This window comes from Varanus komodoensis, unplaced genomic scaffold (genome assembly GCF_004798865.1).
Source record: "Varanus komodoensis strain SLA01 unplaced genomic scaffold, ASM479886v1 scaffold14_1, whole genome shotgun sequence".
Taxonomy (NCBI): domain Eukaryota; kingdom Metazoa; phylum Chordata; class Lepidosauria; order Squamata; family Varanidae; genus Varanus; species Varanus komodoensis.
In genome coordinates this window covers 20,930,416-20,954,691 of record NW_025335438.1, presented here as the reverse complement: position 1 = coordinate 20,954,691, position 24,276 = coordinate 20,930,416, and the positions used below count along the sequence as shown (strand labels likewise).

General features: G+C 38.2%; 1 protein-coding gene across 6 annotated transcripts in view; it reads right to left on the bottom strand.

Moving 5' to 3' along the window:
* NOL4 (nucleolar protein 4) overlaps positions 1 to 24,276 on the bottom strand; it is a 128,518-nt gene that overhangs the window by 48,583 nt on the left and 55,659 nt on the right. For all 6 annotated transcript variants that reach the window (XM_044424133.1, XM_044424135.1, XM_044424136.1 and 3 more), the window contains one exon: positions 20,688 to 20,820. In XM_044424133.1, the coding sequence (XP_044280068.1) occupies positions 20,688 to 20,820 (133 nt within the window). The remainder of the gene's footprint in view (positions 1 to 20,687; positions 20,821 to 24,276) is intronic.

Here is a 24,276-nt window from a genome sequence, read left to right as displayed (position 1 = left end):
AATGTAAATGAAAGTACTCCTCCTCATCATCACCATCATCATCTAGTTTGCTTTGCAGTGTGAGGAAATCAAGTCATGAATTTCACAACAAACATTATCAATTTGGATTAGTACTTCTCTCAATTCAATAGTACAGACCTAATCTGAATCCAAAAGTTAGTTTCACTTTTAAAAAATAATAATTAGATACTAAGAAGGAATAATGACAAAATTAAAGTAACTATTAATCCTGACTCAGCAAAGCTTCAAATTGTTGCTACAAGGAACAGGAGGGGCTTGTTGCAATTCTGCCTCCTATCAAGAGCTTTGCGCTAAATTGCCTCACCAGCATACAAAATACTTCTCTGGTTTTTCCACTCATTGAGCAGGAAAATAGGAAGAATGATAGAGAAACATTAACATGCCAAGAAAGAAAGAAAAGCTCAGACCACAAAATGCAGGAGCTTTCTGAATCCCTAGATATAGTAAAGTCTGTGTGATGTTGAAGAGCATAACAATAAATTAAAGGTCCCTAGGCAGAATCTTTTAAATGCACTGATCAATAGTTTTGACTGTGATTAGATAACAATAAAGATCGGGAGCAAAGCCATAATGATGGAGGGAGAAATGAGTTCTGTAGAACAGAAGTTCAACAAGTACTTAAATTCCATACAGGTAAGCAGCATGTATGTAGCATCTGCCAATATATTAGACCTTGACTTTTATAATATACATATGCAACATTGTTGCCCTGTTCAAAAACATTCAAAGTCATATTAAGCAATTGCTACAGTTTACTTTTAAATGTGACTATGGGGAAAAATATACACCAGCCAAATCAGTCTGATATGATTGTAATTGTTAAAATCATCTTTCTTGCCTGGGCTTGATACTACAAACATCCCCACCTGCCATTCTTGTTTTTGAATGAACTTAGCAAATTTTCTTCTTAGAGGATTATGGGAAAAAACTGTTCCAAGGATATTTTCCAAGAAATTATAAACACTGTATGTCCCACACCCCACAATAAAGGAACAAATGGATTTTTTCATCATTATTAAAAAGAAAGACAGTCTACCAGTGAGTAAATTCTTTACTAAAACAGAACTAAGTTATAACCACAGGCATACACACTAGTAGTAACCTATTTTTCCATGTGTAGACTCTTCCATAGTTAAAATGACATCTCACATACATAAGGGAGCAGTATCAGCAGAGTCAGGTAAAATTTTAATGTTTGCAGAAATAATAAAAACATTAGAAAAATAAGTTAAGGAATTCCCAAAGGGCACCAAGAGGACTGTGTATGCTCAGTAGACACAACTGTTTACAGGGAATAGGTGAGGAAAGAAAGACAGAAACGAGAAAGATTGAGATTGGCATGGAGCATCCTGGAAGACTCTGCTGGACTGAAACTCCTAGCAACACTCCACACCTCAGTATTTTGTTGCTATTCCCAGTTGTGTTTCATAAGTTCACTGCTCTCCTGAACTACCCCCCACTGCCTTCCACTACTGCCCTGATGTGGTGAAAGAGAGAAAGGAACAGCAAGTCCAGAGAGAGCAAGAGAGCCAAGCCAAGCCCACGTTGGTTGGAGGCATGGCTTCCCCCAATAGCCATTTATCTTCAGAAGGCAGCATTCAAGCCACATTCCTGGGCAATGCCAAAGGTTGTGCCAAAGGGCATCACCCATTTGGTGCCAGATCAATGCAGGTTCAGGCACCAGGCCCTTTGATGGGGGCAAGAAATAATCTACCTTTGCAGAGGATGTGTGTAAGATTGGATGGGATTGATATATCTCCTCAAAAGTCACAATACTGGGCCTAGATAGACTACCAACTAGGGCAATTCTCAGTTGTTGCACTTGGCTTACCTCCCCCAGGTGTTTAGGTTTCCTCAGTGAATTGTAAACAATACATTCTTGAATTATTATAAGTGTAATGTAACACCACTATACTCTGAGATAATCTGCTGAATGCAGCCTAGACTCACTATGTTCATTGAGAAATAGCAGCAGAAATATTCCAACTGCTCCTTGCCCCAGAGATAGAATGTCACAAAAAAGCTATATAATACCTAAATTGAACTAAAGAAATGCTTATGAATAATTATGTTCATAAGCATATATATAAAGATATGTTTATTAATAGATAAAGTACTGTTTTTAAAACAAGCAGATGACAAATTTTATCTGAACCTTAACAATATAACATTTTATATTTAATGGTACAGGAAAAATATTCTAATTGTATAATGGCTGGTGTCCTTATGAATCCACATGAAAATACATTTAAGTAATATATCACTCCCTTGGAAGAGCCTCTTGAAAGGAAATATACCCTCTCTTCATTAGCTTCCAGGCAGACAGGAATCATACAGTCTTAGCCTTGCCATCCCTTACAATAGAAACAATGTGATATGGGACACTTAATCAAGTTCAAATACCACACTGTTCTGCAAAGGATGTTATTAAACTGTCATAGTGGTGGTGGGAAGTTTTAAATACAAGGATGTTAATAGTAGTACTCTGAGAACTAGTGAGCAGAAAAAAGGAAAAAGATGACTTTGCAACATAGGGATTTAAATTCCACTTTGTACTTTTGCTTTCACTTGACAGCCTGCCTTTTGACAGCTTTCAGAAGAAAGAAAAGAGCAAAAAACCAAGAAACCTTATTTGGAACCTCCCTGGTTCAATGTACAGGCTAGTTATTTGCTGTACTTTGACATCAGATACCTCCACAATTCCAACAGATTTTTTTAAAAATGAAAACAGTTTTGGAGCATTTGAAAATGAAAACATTCGAAATGCATTTTTTTTTAAAGTAGTCAACTAGCAACAGTCCCTCCAATGTGCCATTTGGGCACTTCAGAAGGGATGTCACTTCATCCTTTCCATTTGGAGTTGAGCCTACAGACCAAGGACAGTGTGGGAGCATGAATGGTATGTTGCAATCAAACACAATTTTGCACAATGCAGAAAATCATTACAGATCACTGTTAGCCAATATGATGCTTAACTCTGGTCTTAATCCAGAAGTTATTTTCATAATTGAACTTTATATGCAGTGCCCCCAATTGTGCAAAGAAGTACATCAATCTGTAATAGCCAGAGGGGATTCTCCTCAATGCTTCATTTTTCTTAGCTTGACACTCAGTATCCTTGGGCTTCTTAATGTCACAAAGCTATGATGATATGCTATGTACAGAGTACCTAGCCACAAGCAAAGTACACAGTACAGTGTTTACAATGCCCAGAACAGAAATGTCTTAATACCAACCCAAATCTTTGCTCAGTTTATCAAATGCATACTTCATGTAAAATACTGGATGAGTATGCAAAAGCTCTGTTGTATTAATTGGACCAAAACAAAACACAAAACCCTGAAAAGTTGTCCTGGAAACTTAAAAATGAAGCAGATTATTTAACCTCACAGTGTCCTGACTGGAATTCAGCATGGCAACTGTATTACTGGTTTTGACAGTCAATCCATATTTAGAGCTGGACTGGAGGAGTGAGACCCTTCTCATTCTTCTAGAACAAAAGAAGAGTGCCACTGGATCAGACTAAAGGCCAACCATGTTTTCCACAGTAATCTAACAACCTGACATTAACCAACCAGATGCCTATGGGAAGCCCATAAGCAGGGGCTTATGAGCCATCCCAAGATTGTGAGCCATCCTGAGATGCCATGCATCAGGGATGGCATATAAAAGTTTTAAATAAATAAATAAATTAGGGTAAAAGCCCTCTCTTACTTCTGTTCTTTAGAACATTCAGAAAACAGAGCTTCTATGAACCTAATATTATGAACCTAGTCCAGGTCCTCCCTTAATCAGCTTTCATCCCCCGTGAACTAAAAAGCCCCTTCTTTATGGGGGAAATGCTCTACTACTGATCATTTTGATAGTTCATTGCTGCACCTTCTCCAGATCTATGAAACTTAGTACAAGTGGAATGGAGATTTTGGTTGTAAGAAGAGCAAATGATGAGGGGACAATGATTTTGCTAGGTCTAGAAGTGTTTGCCTCTCAACAAAAAAATTAGGTTCTCACCTGAAACAGGATCCTAGTTTAACTACTTGATAATCATACTGTGACACTTATGACAAATATGCCTTTGAAACCCCACAGGGAAGTGATTTTGAGTGAAGACCTTGAAGTAAGATGACAGTGGTTTTGCCACTGGGAAGGTGATTTTGAATGGAGAAGGAGGAGATGATGAATTAATTAATAAATAATAAATAATATAATAATTAATTAATAAATAATATAGTTAGGCCCTGAGATTCCTTGTACCTGAGGCACAATTGTACCTCCATAATGGAAGCTTTCAAAGGATCTAAATGTTGTTAAACCACTTGTTTTCCTTTATGCAAATTCCTGCTTGTGAGAGGTCCACATTGGGGCAAGGAGTTATAATGTTCTATTCTAGCAGCAAATGAATATATCAAATCCTTTCTTGTCTTACATTAAGATCTAGCTAGTCCTTTGGCATTGGGCAACTTGTGTTTCTCTACTTTTGGCCTATAGTTCCCACAATCCCTCAATATTAGCTATGCTGGCTAGGGCTGATAGAAGTTGTAGGACAAATCTGGACAGCCACTGTTGACCTGGTTCATACAATACAACAACCCACCATGGTCACTTTATACCACTTTTGCATAACACCCATGGAAACTCAGCTTGCCATTTAATGCAAACCCAAATGGCAGGAATTCAGAATGGATTAGGCAACTCTCAAATAATTCATGGTTTGTTTTAGGGTTATTTATGACAGCCCCCACTGGTAAATTAACTCATAGTGAGCTGCTATGATATATAAATAGACATACTGCATCATTCACAAGTGCAAATGAGAAAGGTGTTATAAAAGCAAATTTTTCGGTAGCTTAGAGAATGGGGAAGAACATTTCATTCTCAGTGCCTGAAAAAAGCAAAAAATTCTACCACAAATTGCATTTCATGAACCTACTAAGAATCATTAATCATGTAAAAGACACTGCTGAAATTCTGTGAGTAAATTAATTGAGAGTTCATGATGCTGCTATTTAGGACATAGCAGTGAAAATCTATCTGTCTCTCAGCTAGAGACACCATCACTTGCCTTACTTTGAAGCACTTCTTAAACAATTAGACATAGCAGGTGAATCCCTGCAAAAAGCTCAGTGTCTTGGAGGACTTTTGGGACTGGCTATTTCTTGTGTGCTGTGGGTATTTCAGTTTGTTCAAATTCATACTTACGTTATTTTCATTCCATTTGGTCTGCCTTGCCTTAGATTGCAAGTGCCTAGAAGGGGACATTAGTATTAATATTTAGAAAAACTGCTGTAAGCCATTCTGAGCCCTTGCAATAAAGCATTATATAGATCAAATTAATACATTATTTTTTGTATTATTTTAAACTTTTCTGTTTATATGTGAAGTTGAGGGGTTTAGTTTTTATGAGAATGTGCATCATTTTGCATTTATCATTCATTCATCTACCATATTATTTCCTATCCACCAAACTATCCAAGAACACCCATTGGAATAAATACTTTTTTGAGAGAGTTATTATATGCTCCCTTTATTTTTTTAAATGCCATTGTATTGCTGCCCTCTGAGTTTTTGTTTAAGCAACCATAATATGTTTTCCAAATCATGTTGCCTTAACACTGACTTGTGTGGGGGAAGGATTCATCAATTCTACAAATATTTTTAAGGCTTCAAGATACAATGTCTACCAGATAAATGTTTGGTGGAATTCTTAAAGCCCTAAATGGCTTGGGTCCTGGCTACCTGAACGAGTGCTTACGTCCGTATATGCCCGACCGCCCTTTGAGATCTGCGGGAGAGTCCCTTCTCCGGGAACCCTCCACGAAAGAAATTAGGAGAGTAAGTACTCGGAGGAGGGCTTTCTCTGCGGTGGCGCCCAACCTATGGAATTCACTCCCCAAAGAGGTCCGCCTGGCACCGTCGTTACCGGTTTTTCGGTGCCAGGTAAAGACCTTTTTATTTAAACATCATTTGAATTGTTAGAACATATGATCTGGCCAGGGCAACTTCTTCTTCCTTCTCTTTCTCCTCCTATATTTTTATTTACTTAAGTTATCCTGATAATTTTAATCTTATATTTGTAAACCAATGTATTTTTTGTACTTTGTATTTAATGGTAATTTATTATGTGCTATTGTATTTCATTGTATTTTATCGTGTTGTAAGCCGCCCCGAGGTTTCGGCAAGGGGCGGCATAGAAATGTTATAATAATAATAATAATAATAATAATAATAATAATAATAATAAATAATTCTTAAGGCTATGCTAGTGTTAGGGTGGAATCCCATACCCAGTTGCAAAGGGGTAAGTCCCACATAACTCAATAGGACTTGCATCTGAGTAGCTACACACACACACACACACACACACACACACAGAGAGAGAGAGAGAGAGAGAGAGAGAGAGAGAGAGAGAGAGAGAGAGAGGGGATCATGCTATTGATGCTTGTAAGCAATGTATGCAGAACATAGGTTAGGCTGACTGGTCTACAAAATCTTGCATCCCCCTGAATTATTTTCTGAGGAAAAACCACCACGACCTTTTCCTTATTCTACCAAAGCTATTTATTTTCAAAGTCTTTCTGATTTTTTCATCCCTACTCTGAATTTTAAAAAACTCTCTCTTTTAAAAGTTCACATTAATGTTTTTGGCAATTAATTCTAATATGAATATATTAATAGTATTTGACATTGTTCATTGCCCAAAAGCAACAATTTCAAATTTTTTAGCAATAAAAACCAACCTGTGGGAAGTTTAGGATAAACTTGATAGAGGAAATTTACTGTGAATAAATTAAAAAAAAAAAAAACCTGGAAGCTTTCAAAGGGGGAGGAGGTGAAGAGGGAGAGAGCAAGTGAGTGAGCATATATTACTCACTCATGAGTCAGCAACCATGTGGGCTATGCTGGTTCCCAAGAAAGGGAAGGGAGTCGGGCTTGATGGCCCATCCATTTTATATGTGAAAAATCCTAGGTTTAAGGAGCTTAGGAAATTAAACTGGAAAAGGATCCTTGTCTAAGATCTGGAGAACTGCTACCTGTAGCAATACTCAGCATTGGGACAGATGACCCATTGTCCAATTCATTGCAAAATAGGTCCTTACATTTTGGTCAGCCTTCTTCCTGAAACTCAATAAACTTTTTCTTGAGTTAGATCTCAGGTTGCAAGTCTCACTTTATCCCAGAATTAAAGTGTCTGTGGCCTAGATCTTGGCATTGTTCTTCATACAGCCTTCATTCTGAAGACAACTATAACATAGATCCACATTTTGAAGGTTACATAAATATTTTCCTTATCTGACCTCAATGAATTGCAGCTGAAAGCAATTCTGACTGCCATAGGTGACCAGGCATATAATTGATATATTGTAGACCTTTATATCTATGCCATTGTGGTTGTTATATTCTACACTGCGCAATAGAAACAATTTCACATGTACTAACTCAGCGTACTAATTAATACTTAGACATTTTACATTCACATTTTAAAAAGAAACACACAACTATACATAGAAAGGATCTAGTATAACAAGAAATTTATAGCTAAAACATGAGAATTTTTTATTATTGACAAACTTATTCCACGTTTGAGGATGTGTGCTCAAACCTGATAAAGGAAGAAACCACATCAGATGTTTATTGCAAACTTTGCAGTGGGAAGAACATGGGTGTACGGGAAACTGGTGTATATATAATTCTGTTCAAGTAGTATATTTATTCTTATATGCAATAATTTATGCAAAAATACTCTCTCTTATTTGATCTTCATGTGTGTGTGGCAGGTAGCTACTACAGAAGAGGCCTTTTCAGCCCCAATTGTCACATGCTCTCCTTAGAAACTCTTGCATGGCAGGCAAAGTAGACTTTTTGCTGTCAAATAAAAGACTTTTTATTTCCCCAGATTTGTTAATCATAACATCCCTTTGTGTTTTATAGTTCTATCACTGCTGGTGCATTGAGATCTGAATATTTTTGGTGCAGCTATGTGCATCTTAGATTGTTTTATCACATATGTTTTATATGGTTTCATGGTTTTAATTCTGCATATAACTGTTGTACTTTATTGTACACTGTCCAGAAAATTGCTGTGTGATAAGCTATTAATTTCTCTCAGAACAAATTTAGTCTCTCTATAGTCTCAGAGAAAGCTAAATATTTAAATAAGGCTTACACAATCAATAGCTTGCTGAAGTTCACACACATACACTCATAATGCCAGGTTCAATTAATCCATCTCTTGTTCTTATAAATTCTTAAATCCTTTCAAAAGAAAACTTGCTTATCTTCTGTTCATTTCACACACAGGACCACTTGCCTTTCCTCCACCCACCACTACCCTCTATTTATTGTTGCTTCATTTTTATTTTTCATTATGCTGCTTGGGCATCTTAGGTATACAAGACAGCCGGCTACCACCTCCCACAAAAATTCTGCCATTTCAGGTAGAGGAGCAAGACTAGGCAGTTTCCACCTACACACAACCTCTTGCATTCTGGTGTTTGATGACTTGTGAATACCATAAATAAAGAAATAATTATTTATTCAGCAAAGAAACAGTAATGTGGGTATAATCATATAACATTTAATGTGTCTCTTTAAATACAATCGATCAGGGGTCCTCAAACTTTTTCAATAGGGGACCAGTTGAAAGGTGGCAGCTACACATGCAGGCCAGTGAGGAGGGGGGACCTGGGTGCGTGGGCCGGTGAGGTGTCGTCGGGTGTGCGCGAGGTGGCATTCGGCATGTGCAGCAATGGCTCGCTCTCTCAGAAATCTCCTAGCGAGTCCAAAACCATCTCTGAGCGAGCAAGCCACTGCCTCCTGCTTGCGCTGTGAGCACGCGCGTGGGCAGGGGATGGTGGCGTGGGCTGGATGAATGGGCATGGTAGGCCGGATCCGTCCCACGGGCTGTAGTTTGAGGACCCATGCACTAGATGTCATAAACTTGCACATACATTATAAACTTGCAATCTTAGACAAGTTTAACCTGGGAGTAAGTCCAGGCTGCCTAGAACAATCTGACCTAGACCCTCAAAAGCAAAAGGAGGCACCTGCTTCAGTTTTTGAATATACCATTGGTCCCTGCCTCATATCTCACCAACACCTTGCACATGGTGTTGTGGTAGGTGATGGTGGTAGGACAAGGTTCCCAACATCATATCTTCCCCAGACTCTATAAACTCTCTGGGTAGTGCTAGATAAGCCTCACTGAGCACAGTGGGGTATACATCTGCATCAACTTGGATAGGATTGTTATCTGAGATTATGCGCATACACACTCACTTTCCAGTTCTATATATGCTTAGTTCCCCCTTATGACCAGGATGCATAAAGGGGAAAAATGGAACCTACACTTCAAGCACAAAAAAGCAATCAATCCATGCTTAAGAATGAGTTTTCAGTGAAATAGCAAATTCATAATACTTGCAGAAATAAATTCATGTTACTTAAGTATGATATCAGCAGACCTCTAGTGGTTATTAGTATAACTGATTGTTTCTGTTCCTTTTATTATTTTTGGTTGGAAGGACTGCTAAGTAGACAAATCAAAAGAACTGATACAAAAATAACATACTAAATGAGCATTTAAGTAACTGCTTAATTTTATACTGAAGCCAATGGCTCTACATTAACATTAGCGGTTCTAATGCTTCAGGAAGCCAAAGGGAATGGGGGCTTTGGTCTTCCTGATTGGATGCTATACTATCAAGCGTGTGCTTTAACATGGCTAAAAGAATTTATTACTTTAAGAAATAAGAGAATTTTATACTTTGAAGGACACTATTTACAAATGGGATGGCATGCTTATATGTGGTATGAGAAATGTAAGACACATGGTTAGAAAACATAGAAACATAGAAAACATAGAAAACAGAGTGAGTCAGAAGGGGTCTCCCGGGCCATCTAGTCTGACCTCCGGCACCAGCCGGCTCCGCTTACGACATGCCCACCATGTGGACGTCCAGCCTATCCATTATGTTAGAAATTCACTGATGTCGGTTTGGGAAAAGCTAAAGATAAAACTTTATACTAAGTTGCTGAGATGGCTTTCTCCTGTGGAAGCTCTTACATACCGAAATACTTTGAATTTTAATATGATTGTGAGATATGATGATATTTTAGATAATGACAGAAAATTGAAGCCAAATCAAGAACTACAAGAACATGGCATTGATCTCTCTTGGTGGCGTAAGATTCAAATACAATTGAGATATATTAAAGACTATAGAATGTATGGTTTTTATAAGGAACTAATAGCATTTGATCAAATGATTTTAAAATCAGATAAAAAAGGATTAAAAGGTTATATAATTTTCTTTTGGATATGAAAATGGTAGATGAACAAGTTAAAGAAACTATGATAACATGGGCACAAAATTTTGGATATAATATTGAGTTACAGAAATGGCAAAAGCTGTGGGAAAGAAACATTAAGATAACCCTAGCATCTTCATATAAAGAAAACCTTTATAAAATGTTTTATAGATGGTATCTATCACCAAATAGATTAGCAAAAATGTTTCCAAATATGTCAAATAGATGTTGGAAATGTAAACACAAACCTGGTACTTTTTGTCATTTGTGGTGGACCTGTGTTAAGGCAAAAAAATATTGGGCTAAAATACACAAACGGCTTGAGGAAATGCTGCATAAACTGTTAACATTTAAACCTGAAGTCTTTCTATTAGGTATTATTCCTGATAACTTCGATAAACAAGCTATATATTTGACTTTACTGCGTCGAGGATTGCATTTGCCCAGCATTGGAGAAGCAAAGAGCCACCTACTGAAGAGTTGATTTTTAAAAAGATTTTGGATTGCATGGAGATGGACAGATTGACCTTGTCTTTGAAGGAGAAGGAAGATACAGACTTCTATCAAACTTGAAATATTTTCTATCATTGCTTAGAGAAACAGGACTATGCGTTGAATTGAATATGGTTGTTGAATGTAAAAAAAAGCACGATGTCAACCCAGTATGTCCGATGTCCTGAATAATTGTTGGTTTTTTTAGTTTTGGATTGGTAGAGAAAATAATAAATACTTGATTTAAAAAAAAACCACTAGCAGTTCTAGGAATGGGAAAGAAATTTCTTTCACATTTTAGTTCAAACAAACTTAATTTGCACTTCCTGAACTAATATACACACTGGAATAGAAATATCATTCACTCTTCATTTTTCTCTGAATGTTGATGCATATAAATTGTGTACATTGGGAAAATTGTACACAAAATGCATACATTATGAACAATGAAAATTTCTGCTGATGTGTATGCACTGAAATGCATAAATTTGCAGAAATGTGTACAAATCTATAAACATAGAGAAATGCATACAAAATTACACAGGAATTTTCATGTTGACATTTTACCACCCCCCTCAGAAATTTCCAAACTTCACAAATTTCATAAATGGGAGGGAACAATCCCGTACTTCAAGTTCAACACTGCAGAAGTTAAAACAGACAGTGTCAGCCATCCTTAATCTAAGTTATTGCTATGATCTTCCCCCTCCCCTGCTCCAAATATCTTTTTTAGCTCTTGTTAGTCCTTTTTCCATTCCAGTTTCAGGAAACACACCCTCCTTTATTTGCACAGCACACCCTCCTTTATTTGACTGATTGGCACAAGAATAGAGGGAAACACATCCTAAATGATCAAGCATTCATTCTTTGGAAGCTCAGGTGACAGCGGTGGCGAGGAACGCCTTCCTTCAGCTTCAGCTGATTAATCAACTGCGCCCCTACCTGGAGTACGACTGCCTGGCGACGGTGACACACGCGCTGGTGACTTCCCGCCTAGACTTCTGTAACGCACTTTACGTGGGGCTTCCCCTGAAGACGGTCCAAACACTTCAATTGGTGCAAAATAGAGCTGCCAGGTTGCTGACGGGGACGGGGCGTTATGTTCACATGACTCCAGTCCTCCGTCAGCTTCACTGGCTTCCCATTGAAGCCCGGGCCCAATTCAAGGTGTTGATTATGACCTATAAAGCCCTAAACGGCTTGGGTCCTGGCTACCTGAACGAGCGCTTACGTCCGTATATGCCCGACCGCCCTTTGAGTTCTGCGGGAGAGTCCCTTCTCCGGGAACCCTGCATGAAAGAAATTAGGAGAGTAAGTACTTGGAGGAGGGCTTTCTCTGCGGTGGCGCCCAACCTATGGAATTCACTCCCCAAAGAGGTCCGCCTGGCACCGTCGTTACTGGTTTTTCGGCGCCAGGTAAAGACCTTTTTATTTAAACATCATTTTAATTGTTAAAATATATGATCTGACCAGGGCAACTTCTTCTTCCTTCTCTTTTCTCCTCCTATATTATTTATTTACTTATTTTATACTGATAATTTTAATGTTATATTATTATGTTTGTAACTCAGTGTATTTTTTGTATTTTTGTATTTAATGGTAATTTATTATGTTCTATTGTATTTCAATGTATTTTATTGTGTTGTAAGCCGCCCCGAGGCTTCGGCAAGGGGCGGCATAGAAATGTTATAATAATAATAATAATAATAATAATAATAATAATAATAAGCCGGCATATTGTCTATACTGGGCTGCAAGGACAAGGCACTGCCTAGAGAACTGTAATAAATTAAAAAATATATCTAGAGACTCAAACAATGATATAAATATTTTCATATTTTAAAATTCTCACTTTATTTAAAAATATGCAATGCTCTAGCCTAGCCCAATATATCTGTGTGCACAAAGAGGCCGTCTTCCTCAAGGACATTCCCCAACTGATCAGTGGCAACACATGGAAAATACTACTCCACATGCAGGCCCTCCAGCTAGGACTCTTCATCCAGTGTTTTGGATTAAATGTGAAGTTTGGGCATTGATCCTGTTGGCCACTGAACAGTTCCATCATGCTATCTAGGGTGGGGAGTGAAAGCCTTCAGGCCAATGACTAAGCAGTTCTCAAAATGGATAATGGTAAATATTGGTTGAGTTGGCAGGCACACGCAGATCTATAAATGCAGCTGCACTTGGGCAACCCACTGTTGTGCTTGTGGATTAGAGTCCGTGTTTCCCAATTGAACTGGGAGTAATTATCCCACCCCATAATTCTAGATCAACACTGATATATTTTACAAAATCTTCCTAGAATTTCATATATTCCACCTATACCTCCAAATTATCAGAATATGCATGTCTCACATCAACTCTGAATGAAGTATGAATGTATTTCTTAGCTATCCATCACTGACTGCACAATGGCAAACAAGGTGGAAATCTGCTTTAGTATGAAGGTGGTATACTAAAGAATAACATAGCTCCATGGAAACACTCTTTAGAAGCCTTTTCTTCCTCAAGTCAAGTATTTATTCTCTCACTTTCAGTTTAGACAAATTCAAAATGTAATGACTGCGAATCATATAGAGCAGTGGTCACCATGCAGTCTGTCAGTGTTGGTCATGCAGTTCAAGCAAAAATGGTGGAAATACAACACAAGAGAGTTCAATAAAAAAAGGAATGACCTGTCATTTCTAATAATTCTACCATTGTCCTCACTGCCTCTGACAGAGGAGACTATATTAGCAGTCTTATTCTAGTACTCTAGAACTCATGCTCAAGACTTCTGAATCTTAACTAAAACCTGTGAGGTACAATACTGAACTATATAATTATAAATGATGCAAAACAGCATCTGTTGCTCATGATTAAAGATCAGTTACTTAATTTTGCTGAGGTATATTTTATTTATTTATTTATTAAAACATTTTTATGCCGCCCCATTCGCCGAAGCCTGGACTACACATTTTGTAGAGATGAAATCCATATTGTTTGCCCTCATCTTATTGTCAGTCCTCTGCAGAACTGTACCAAAGTTATTCATGAAGGAGGCTAAAGAGTTCCTGAATGTTGTGTGTGCTTTTGCATGAAGCAAGTCCTTTTTTAATACTGATAATATCCTTGATTTCACATACAAAGCAGAGAACACACATGGTCCAAGCAGAAGAGCCTCCCCTACCCCCTTCCTTCCTCTCTACCCTCCTGCTATTCTTCCAAAACTTCTCGCCCCAGCTTATATCTGGGCATGCTCCTGAAGCTCTAACCTTCTTATTTATTTTCTAAGCATGCCTATTGGGCCCTGAGGCATTCTTGGAAATACAATGCTGCAGGCAAATGTATCACTTTGCAGCACACCAACCACCCAGTTTCTTTTAAAAAAATGTTTTTCAAATCCCAAAAGGGCAGGGAGCCTGGTAGGCAAAAAGAGGAGTGTTTGCAGGCAAGTGCTGCTCACAGGCACTGGATTGGGGACTCTAGGATGAAAGTCTCATCAAACGTTTCTGTGTTGTTTGTTGAAAAAAGAAGTATTATTTCTATTCTAGGGTGGTTATTGGCTTAAAGCCCTCACTTATGTAATTATGCAACAACCACTGAGAACTTGATTATAACCAACCGCTAGTAGATTGTTGCTAACAAGTCGAACATGACAAACAATTTTGAGGCAATTATTGTCATTACAAACCACATTCCATTGTTCAAGGGAAGACTAATTGAAAGTGTCAGTTGTACAGCTGGGATAGCAGTGTGGAAAACATTATTGTTTCCTGATCACATTGGACCAATCAGAACACTGCATTGCATCCGTTAAATACATAAATTTTGCCTTACAAGATTTTCATCTACAGAAAGCAAATTATACAGTAAAAGAAAACATAAATAAGCACACCTTTTAAAAGAACAAAAAACCAGCTCATTGAAAAGGGATTGAAGAGCATGTGTAATTAGAAAAAGTACTACTATTAATTTTCTTATTGCATATTTTATTTCCATTTTTATGTTGTATTAGCCAGCACCTAGTCTAGGCACTGATTGGTCAGATCATTTCAAAATAATATGCTATTTTTAAATGATATTTTCTCTCCTACTTCCTCCAAGAAATTTGGGGGTATATGGTTATTACCTGCCCATTATATCCTCACATCAACTCTGTAAGTTAGTTTTGGCTGAGACTAATTTCTTAAAAGATCAGTAAACTTCATAACCAAGCAGGTCCTATACTTATTAACCACTATACTGCACAGATCTCTGAATTTCATTCTTTGTCTTTCTATCTGGCCAAGACTTTTCCTTCCATATATCTGCTGATTGCATTGGCAGGATCTCCTTTCAAATGACTGCATGGAAAATCAATTGGAAGACTGTGCACACAAGTTGTGCAACACAGCCCACAAGTTGATCACTAAGTAACAATTCAGTTCATGCAGTTACAGAGTTTGGGATATTTCACAACTAAGAAAAGCCATCCTGGTGGCAATGCAAAATCTAGTACTCTTATCATGGAAGGTGATTGTTCTTTGATTACTATCTTGCTTGATGAAGAATTTGGAAAATCTTTGAAACATGCAAAGCATTTTATGACCTAGTTGGCCTAATAAAGATATTACAGAGGTGTGGACTGCAGAGAGTTTCTTTTGGAATGTTTGTCTTCGCCGACAGGGCTAACTTTGCATTTTAAAACATTTAACTCATGGAAAAAGTAGGAATTGCAATTGACAGTTTATCACTGTACAACTTATTGTCATTTCATGTACTTTCCATGCTGAACATTCACTTCCCACAGCAGGATTGGTGCAAGCTGGATTAAATCTTCATTCCAAGAGCCTTCTTTAGACCAGTTGATTTTCTTAGGCTATCCCAGGATATACCAAACTAATAGTGAAGCTTTTGCAATGTTCTTGATTAAGGAGCCACCTTTGATTTTGTACTGCAAAAATTAGTAATATTATATTAAATAGGTAAAAAATCTCTGCAATCTTCTTATAAGGTATGTTGAGAAATGTCAAGAGACATTGTACGTATGAATAGGCACCTCAAACTGCCATTTCAAATAGTCAATAGTGACTAAAATCATTAAATCTTGCAAACATGCAGGAGCTGCAAGGAGAGAGGGGCAATTCTAGAAGAATGACTGAAAAGGGAAGAAAGAAATATCACACAGACCACTGGTGTTAACCCAGCATATGAATAAAGAGATCCTATAAAAGAGAATTTATCATAAGTTTTCTTTCTTACCATAAACCTCCCTGTACAGGTTGCAATGAAATTTCTATATGCTTAATTCAGAGAAGAGCAAACTGCATCTCAGGAGACCAATTTCTCTCTCTCAGGACAAGCATCTTCCTACCATGGCAACTGACCTACCTGAAACAGCAGCTAACCTTTCCTTACAAACAATCCTGCTGCAGCTAATAACATGCCTCAAATCTCATATTTTAGCAGAGATGATTTATCTGTTTTATTCTGAACTATCACTCCACTGTTGCCAGGACTACCTCACAAATTTTATCTCAGCCCTGAAAGTCCCATGAGGCATTTTTCTGCCTAAACAACATGGTACCCCCTCCTAGTCCATGTGCAAAAGCCAACTGGATTGGCACATGAATCTGTTTTCAGCACTGATGATGGGACAGCAGCATCCTCTGCAATGGGAAGCACGGGACCACGGCACACAGATCTCTCTTGCAAAATACTTTGCAGCTGCTTCCCAGTTTCTGCCATCTGAGGCAGTTGATTCATTCCACCTAATAGGAAAATCAGCTCTGACTTGTACTACATATTGGTAGCCACTGTAATTTTGTGTTCTTTTGCAGTTAGTATTAATTTTCTGAAAGTACTTTGCACCATAGAAAGCTCAATGAGCATTGTTTTTTTTCTTTTTTCTTTGAGTAAATGGATATAATTTAAGCCAGTGATGTAGTGATATATGCCAGCTTCACTGAAATTCTTCACAGGTGACAAAGGCAATAATTTTCTTTGATACAGTGATATGACTTACTCCCAGGTCTGAGAAACTTTTGTGATTTTGTCATGAAAAAGATAACACTTCAATTAATTTTCAGTTCAGCCCCAAGGCTTATTCTTGAACACACAGATGTAAGTGTTCTATTTCTTTCTTTCTTTTTCTTTATTGACAAATTAATTCAGTGCTTGTGAAAGGTGGCAGACTGACTATCTTGTAGGCAAAGAATGTCTTTTCATCCTTAGAGAAGATGCTGTACAACCAAAGCAGGGGGAATCTCCACATTATTCTGCTATGTCACCACTGTGAAGGCAGTTCATCAGCTAGATTGAGTCTGGTCCACAGCTGGTTTTGTTGTTGTTGAGGAGCAGAAGCAGAAGAAAAGCCAAGTATCCATTTAAAGTTCTGATACACATTGTAGTTTTATAAAGTAGTCAATGTTATTTGTATAATGTAGTCAATGTTATTTAGGTAAATTCAAAAACTAAAAACTTTCATTCTTAGGGCTTGCATTTATATGGTCACAGAAATTATACCTGCATAAAGAATAGCATATCTGTGTCAGTTTTGTATGCATTGCCCATGCAAATCTCCAGTGCAATAGAAAATATAATTTTTATCCCATGCATAAGAATTCCTAAAGTTGTCCCATAATGGTGCTTTGTACTTGGTCAGACTATTATACTACAATTCTTAAGTTGTTGATTTATTTACTATATTTGGATTACTGTAGAATTTGTAGTGCAGAAGATATAGAATGACTATCTGAGGACTATTGCCATAAATATAACCTTAAACATGCTCCATGCTAGTAATGAAGTTTTTATACATACAGTCACCTCAGTCTCTCATTCGCACACAAACACGTATCTCTTGCAAGTAACTGCTCACCCTCAGAAGGGGCTTTGTAGGTCTGTTATTTGTCTGTTTTAGTGGTGGGCTAGTTGTTGTGAGCTGGGCTATCAGAGGAAGTTCTGAGGGCTTGTCAGTGAGGATTTATTAACTGTTGTGGGGGAGGAACCTAAGAGACAAAGAGCAACATAATTGGCTAGCTGCAGTGGAGTACCATGTAGCCACTGGTGCTAGAGGACACACTGAATGTGGACAAGAGTGAGAGCAATATGGACCTGCAATTGGCAGATGGCACAGCAAACCTCATAGTAATGTGAAATAGATCCATCCGGTCCAAGGGCCAAGTAAGTCTGCTGGAATTTGCCTGCCTGGTGAGGACTTTTTTGGATGATGAAAAGAGGGTAGGGTGGACAGACCCACAGAGGTTTCCTCCCAAGTCCAGTGTAGTGCATGCTACTCCTTGACTGGGGATGGGATGGGGAGAAGAGAAGTGAAGTGAAGGGAGGCCTGTCATGGCTCAGGGGAAGTTCTCAAGTGGCCACACTGGCTTCCAAAGGTTCCCAAAGCAATTTCTGCAAATATAAGTGGCAACCACTGCTATACATGTTAACTCAGAAGTAAGCTTCACTAAGTTAAGTAAGACTTACTCTTGGGTAAGTGTTTTAACCAAAGGCTCCTATGAAGGTCTTGAAGTATGCACTGAGCTAAAGGAGGATGCATAATGTTAGAGACAGATTTCACACCTTATTACCTGTGCACTGGTCTTAGCATACTGTGTTCCATTGCCCTTCCATTGGAGCAAACCAATTTCACCTTCATATCCCAGAGGAGAAGAGTTTCAGGCTTATGCAGAGCATCCTATTCCTGCTCTCAGTAGTCATTTCACACCTTATATTGAGTGCATGAAGGAGTGGAATCAATTGCACATGCTATCACTGTTCCCAAGTAGGGAAAGACACATTTGTCCATTCAGATTTTTTTTTCTCCATTTCTTATTTTTCCAAGCTTAAGTTTGGTACATCATGAACTATGGGTTTTTTTTTAAATATGAACATTAATGCACATTTTTGTGTTCATTCTTTCCAATACATGCATTTTGTATGCTCTTTTCAGATACATATTTTATGACTAATTTCCTTAATGCCATGCATTTAATGTTATTTTCAACAATATATGCATTGTGTGTGTATGCTTTTCCCTAATATGCACAGTGGAAAATTCTATTACAAAATTTGAAGATGTTTGAATTGCAAAGGAGAAATTAGTGTCTTAGTTTGAAGCATGGAATTAAGACCATTAGCATTAAAGCATGGACCAAATAAATTTCTCCCCCATACCTACTCCCAGTCTGCACATATTCAAATTAATGTCTTCATACAGCCTTGATATCTAAAAATGTTCAAATGCAGGGGTTTCTATGCATATAAAAGAATTTGTAATTGAATGCAATAAGATCAAGATCAGACACACAATCCCACTTGCTCTCTTTCCATGCATTCAGTGCAGCATATTGCAACTAATGTGTTCTATTATCCTACCCATTCAAATGGCCTAGCTCAGAGACACATTGCAGATGCAGTCTAGTTCCAGTGCGAGCAGATGAAATCAGAGAGGTAATTAACAGATGTAGTCACAGACAGGCTGGTAGTCAGGCATTGCAGGCAAGTATTTTCTTGGTGTTACTATTACTATTGCATTGTCTTTATATTCTGCTTTTTTCCTCTTCCAAAGAGCTCAAGGCAGCTTACACAGTTCTCCTCCACTCTGTTTTTATCCTCACAATGACAACCCTGTGAGATGAGGGTGAGTGACTGGCCAAGGTCATCCAGTGAACTTCATAGCCAAGTGGTCAATACACAGATTTCCCTGGTTTCCAGCCCAACACTGTAGCCACCATGCCTCAGAGAACAAATTATTACCTATCACAAGACCCACTCTTCTTTCTCTCTGATCACAGAGATCTGCAACCATCCTTGCTTCCATCTTTGTTGAATCTACTCCATCACAATTTCCAGTGTTAATGAAAAAGCTAAATGCAGATGGTTGTCATCAGTATGCTGCTGATACCAGAACTAATGCATTACTCTCTATGTCAGATGCAAGGCAAACTGTTGCCAGATGCAAAGCTGGAAGTCTTCTGTCTGATATCTCTGTTAATACACAAGAAAACTATATACACTTTTTCCTACAACTCTCTCTATTTTCTTCCACTGAAATCTCATCTTTATGATGGGTGGAATTTTGTGGAGGGAAAGACAATTATTTCACCTAACTGAAAAAGAGGAGATGAAATATATGACCGACATATCTATGTGTGGCCAGTTTTGCCCCCTCTGCAACACAATCCTCATGTGCAGCACATTCTCTTTTCCCATATAAGTGGATGGAGTTATTTGTTTACATGACAGAAAGCAAACTGTGCACATTCATGGTGGCTAGGCTTGTATGTTCATGGAAAGTAGTGCAAAAGAAGACCAAATCAATCATTTAGACTTACACTCATCCACATATGTAACAAATGGTACTGATGGCAAATCAAAAGCAACCTCCTAGATGAAATGCTGAAATAGTTTATCTCCTACCCTAAGTCCTGTTTTTCTTTCAAGATATGCCTGTGTGTCCACACAGCTGGACCATCTCTGACTATCTAATCACAGTAATCAAATATGTCATCACTTATTAAAGGCAGCAACTAAACCATACAAGTCACACATCATTGTCAATGGGCTGGTTCACACAACTGGACCATGGTGAGTTGCAGGGCATGCCAGTGCATGTGGGCATGCATTCTGAATATTCATTGTTGGCTGTAGCTCATAACTTTGTGCAAGCCCAGGGACCATGTTTTATGCAAAAGTTAAATGACCCTTGCACAGCCCATGGTCTGTTGTTGGATTATGCAGCAGTTGTTTAACCTTCCCACTGTACTTCACATAACCCACAGCTATCAGGTTCATTCAGCGCAATAAGCCACATCTGGGTGTTGAATATGCAAAACCTACCCAGCTCACACCACGGTCTGCCATGGTTTCAAGAACAGATGGTGAGCTGTTACACTTACCATCTTGCTGGCCCTGGAGATTCTGCGGACTTTGAATCCTTTCTTCAAGATTTGAACTGAGGTCAGAATTTACAGCCGACATCCTGGTAGAATCACTCAAGTCAAATTCATCACTTTCTATGGAGCTTTCATCCTGAAAATATAAATTCCAAATCATAAATATATTAACAAATGTCAAGATGATTTTCAGGCATGTATTCATAATAAATTAAAGCTTTCCAAGAAATTACCAGATGCTGTTCTGCCTAGGAAAGACAACCTCATAAGCTTTGATTCTTTGTCATTTAACTGTGCGATCTATACAATTGTAATTAGCTGGCTGTTGTGCCTAACTGCATATGCATAAATCCAACTTATGAGATTGCATCGATGAACTCAGGATTACAACTTCTGTGTAAAGGACATGGGAATGTGAGTGGAAACAAGAAAAAAAATCCATAATCCACTGTGTTACTATGATAGCCACTAATAAAAAGCATAGCATAATGGTTTCAGACAGCAGAGGTAGAAGCCTAACCCTAACCCTCACCCTCATCCTTGCCTTATATGAAACTAGACAGTTAAAAAGTTTTGATCCTACTGGTTAGGACTCTCCTTGTACTGGATAAAGACATGTTATATTCTTTCAAAATACCAGTGCATACAAGAGACATTCTGCTTATTCAAGTAGCAGTTGGTCCTTCCAAAAATAATGCTCCTCCCAAGATACATTAGGTAGTAATATACCTGAAATTCAGAATTGGAGCCTGGGAGAACCAATTTCCAGAGTTTAGAATGTCCAAGCCAATTTACAGCTGAGCCCAAATAAGGGCTCAGCTTAAAAGTACATTGTTGGCCCCAGCACTGGCATTCCCCAATGCATGAAACGTTCCCTTTCTTACTGAAACTTACATGGTAGTAGTACCAGCGATGAAGCGGCAGAAGGTAGCTACTTCATTAGGCTGTACAACAGCACTGTGAAATGTTAACCTGGGTCAAGAATGTAAGCATCTAGAAACATGCTCAGCAGCATCCTGGGCAGCAAAATCCCAGAAAGGGAACCTTCTCAAGTTTTATAGCCCAAAATAATCTTGGGAAATTATAATTACCAGGGATACCATCACCAAGAATAGTATTGCAGCAGTCAATAGGATAGCAGATAGCAAGAAGGTTCATGTAGTAACTGGGGAGGCCTCCAGACATTGTCATAGTTTCTAGTAGCAAATGGGTTTGAAAAATGGAGAGTTTATCATGTTCCTGTTGTCATCTTTATGAAAATGATACATTCAGAGCTCAGAAAAAGCCTGAAATTAAAATCTATCAATTTTAGTCTAATCTGAAGGAATGGTAGCCATATCTGTTCATTTTAGTATGAATTAAACCCAGAGGAACTCATCCAGACTGTTTTGCATCTTGGTAATGGTGAAAAATGTCCTAAGGATTAGCCTAACTCCACTGAATTTATAGACACTGTAGCTAAATATCCAGATAAAAGAGCAGCAGTGCTTTCCCATTCTTAGACTTCTGTAGGATAGGAAATAGAAGAACTCTGGGACTAATTGTGGCAGAGAAATATGCTTGAAATAAGTATTCTTGGAAGTTCGTTAGATGAGATATCTTTAAGAGTTTTCTATAGTTTCAGTATTAGGTCTCTGTGATATTTGAAGTTGAATTTATCTTTCAGCAACATGCATGCAAGGATGACTAGTGAATCCTTAGAAATAATAATAAAAAGTCAATGTAAATCCAGGAGCGGGTTTATCCAAACATACTGCAATGGATGAAGTAATTTAAAGCATACATTAGAACTAAATCCATTTGTGCTCTCTACATTTTCTCCTTCACTACTGTTTTTTTAATAGCACAGAATATTTGTTCCTTGCTGGTAAAGGTTGAAGTATCTCCTCTATCATTATAATCTAGTTGGAAGACATGTTAGGGAATGGTAATTGAAGTTTCCTGGGCCTTCAGGGTCCCTAGGAAGAAGCCATTAGCCACAACAGAAAAGTAGATATCTGAAGGAAACATTATTTTTGCCTCTTTCCCAGAAAAGGCATAAACTGTACTTGGATGTTATCCCACGTACACACTTAACATCAGATATGTGGGAGAGTGGAGTTCAACCCCTACCTCAGCTTCAGCCTCAGCCTCTCGCGTGGTAAGACAGGATTCTAAATCACAGTTGAGCAACTTTCCCTTTGCAGCCCTTAATCCCAAGTCTATGAAATAGGGTATCCAACCTTGCAAAGGACAACCCTCTACCCAAAAGGCTTTCAGAGGGCATCCTGAGTATGAAGTTCTGCTAAGTCCCAATCTGGTATAAGATAACCACAAGAAGGTTAAATGACCATCAGCCACCACCATCTGGGCAACATACTGAGCTAGAGTAACATGGGTCACCTGGATTTCCTTTCTTGGATGAACTATATATTACAATTATTTTGTATCTGCATCTATACCTAGTGTGTGCAAATGTTATACAAAGCATTCCCCTCTTTTATGACTGTGCATAAAGACAGCTTTAATGGGGACAGCTTTAGGTGGGGTTGGGGCATCACATACATTTTTGCTTGTCTCCTTGTACAGTGTTAATCACATGAGCTAAGAAAGCCTGAACAGGGCTATAATAGACTCATAATCTATCTTAATTTTCTTTCAAAAGAAAGGATATGTTTAAAAAATAACTAAACAAACAAATTAACTACTTAGCCTGAAATAAACAGCAGGTTCACAGTAGCAGATGGATTAACTCAATTTTTAAAATCATTTATCACATAAAGCATCTAACATTTTAAAGCACTATATATAGAAATTAAGAGATAAATAGAGTCTCATCTTGCAGGCACAGAATGTAACAGACTGGAGAGGAAAGAGAAGCAAATGAATTTCAGTTCCAATTTCTGAAGTTACACACCCCTGGCCAAAGGCAGAAACCAAAGCAGGCTTCCTTTCTGCCCTGCAGTTCCAGGTCTATTGGCATTTGCAGCCAAGTGTTCTTCTAGGTCAGAAGAAGGAAACAAGTTTACTGCAGCTTCTGCTTCTCTGGTCAATGGACAGAGCCAAACTGCTCTTCCCTTTGCAATGATCTCTGTGATCTCTTCTCTAAGAAAGGAACATGTTTAGGGCTTTGTTCCACTCTAATAATCATGCAATGAGCCTGGAAACATGCAAGTTAGATAGTTCTCACAAGCTGATAGAAGACATAGCAGCTAGCAGCTGTTTTAGACTCCCAGGCTTCTGTTTGGCAGCCAGAGGTGGGGAAATACATATATCACTAAGCAAGCTAATGAAAAATAATTTAAAAGCTCTGTCCCCATCCAATTTTTATATTGCCATAGCTATGCCTGGGAATTGGTCTCAGTTCTTCATGGAGCCATCTTTCCCCCTGGCTCTGGCAATATATTAATTCAGAAAGATCATCCAACCTTCCAGATAATATAGATGTATAATAGGTCAGGAAGTTAATGGTATAATGTAGGTGTTACTCACAGATAAACCACTGTCTGAGGCTAGAATTTGGGGTATTAAAATTTTAGCAAGGAATCTGCATTTGGCACACTTAGGCTTACGTCCGTATATGCCCGACCGCCCTTTGAGATCTGCGGGAGAG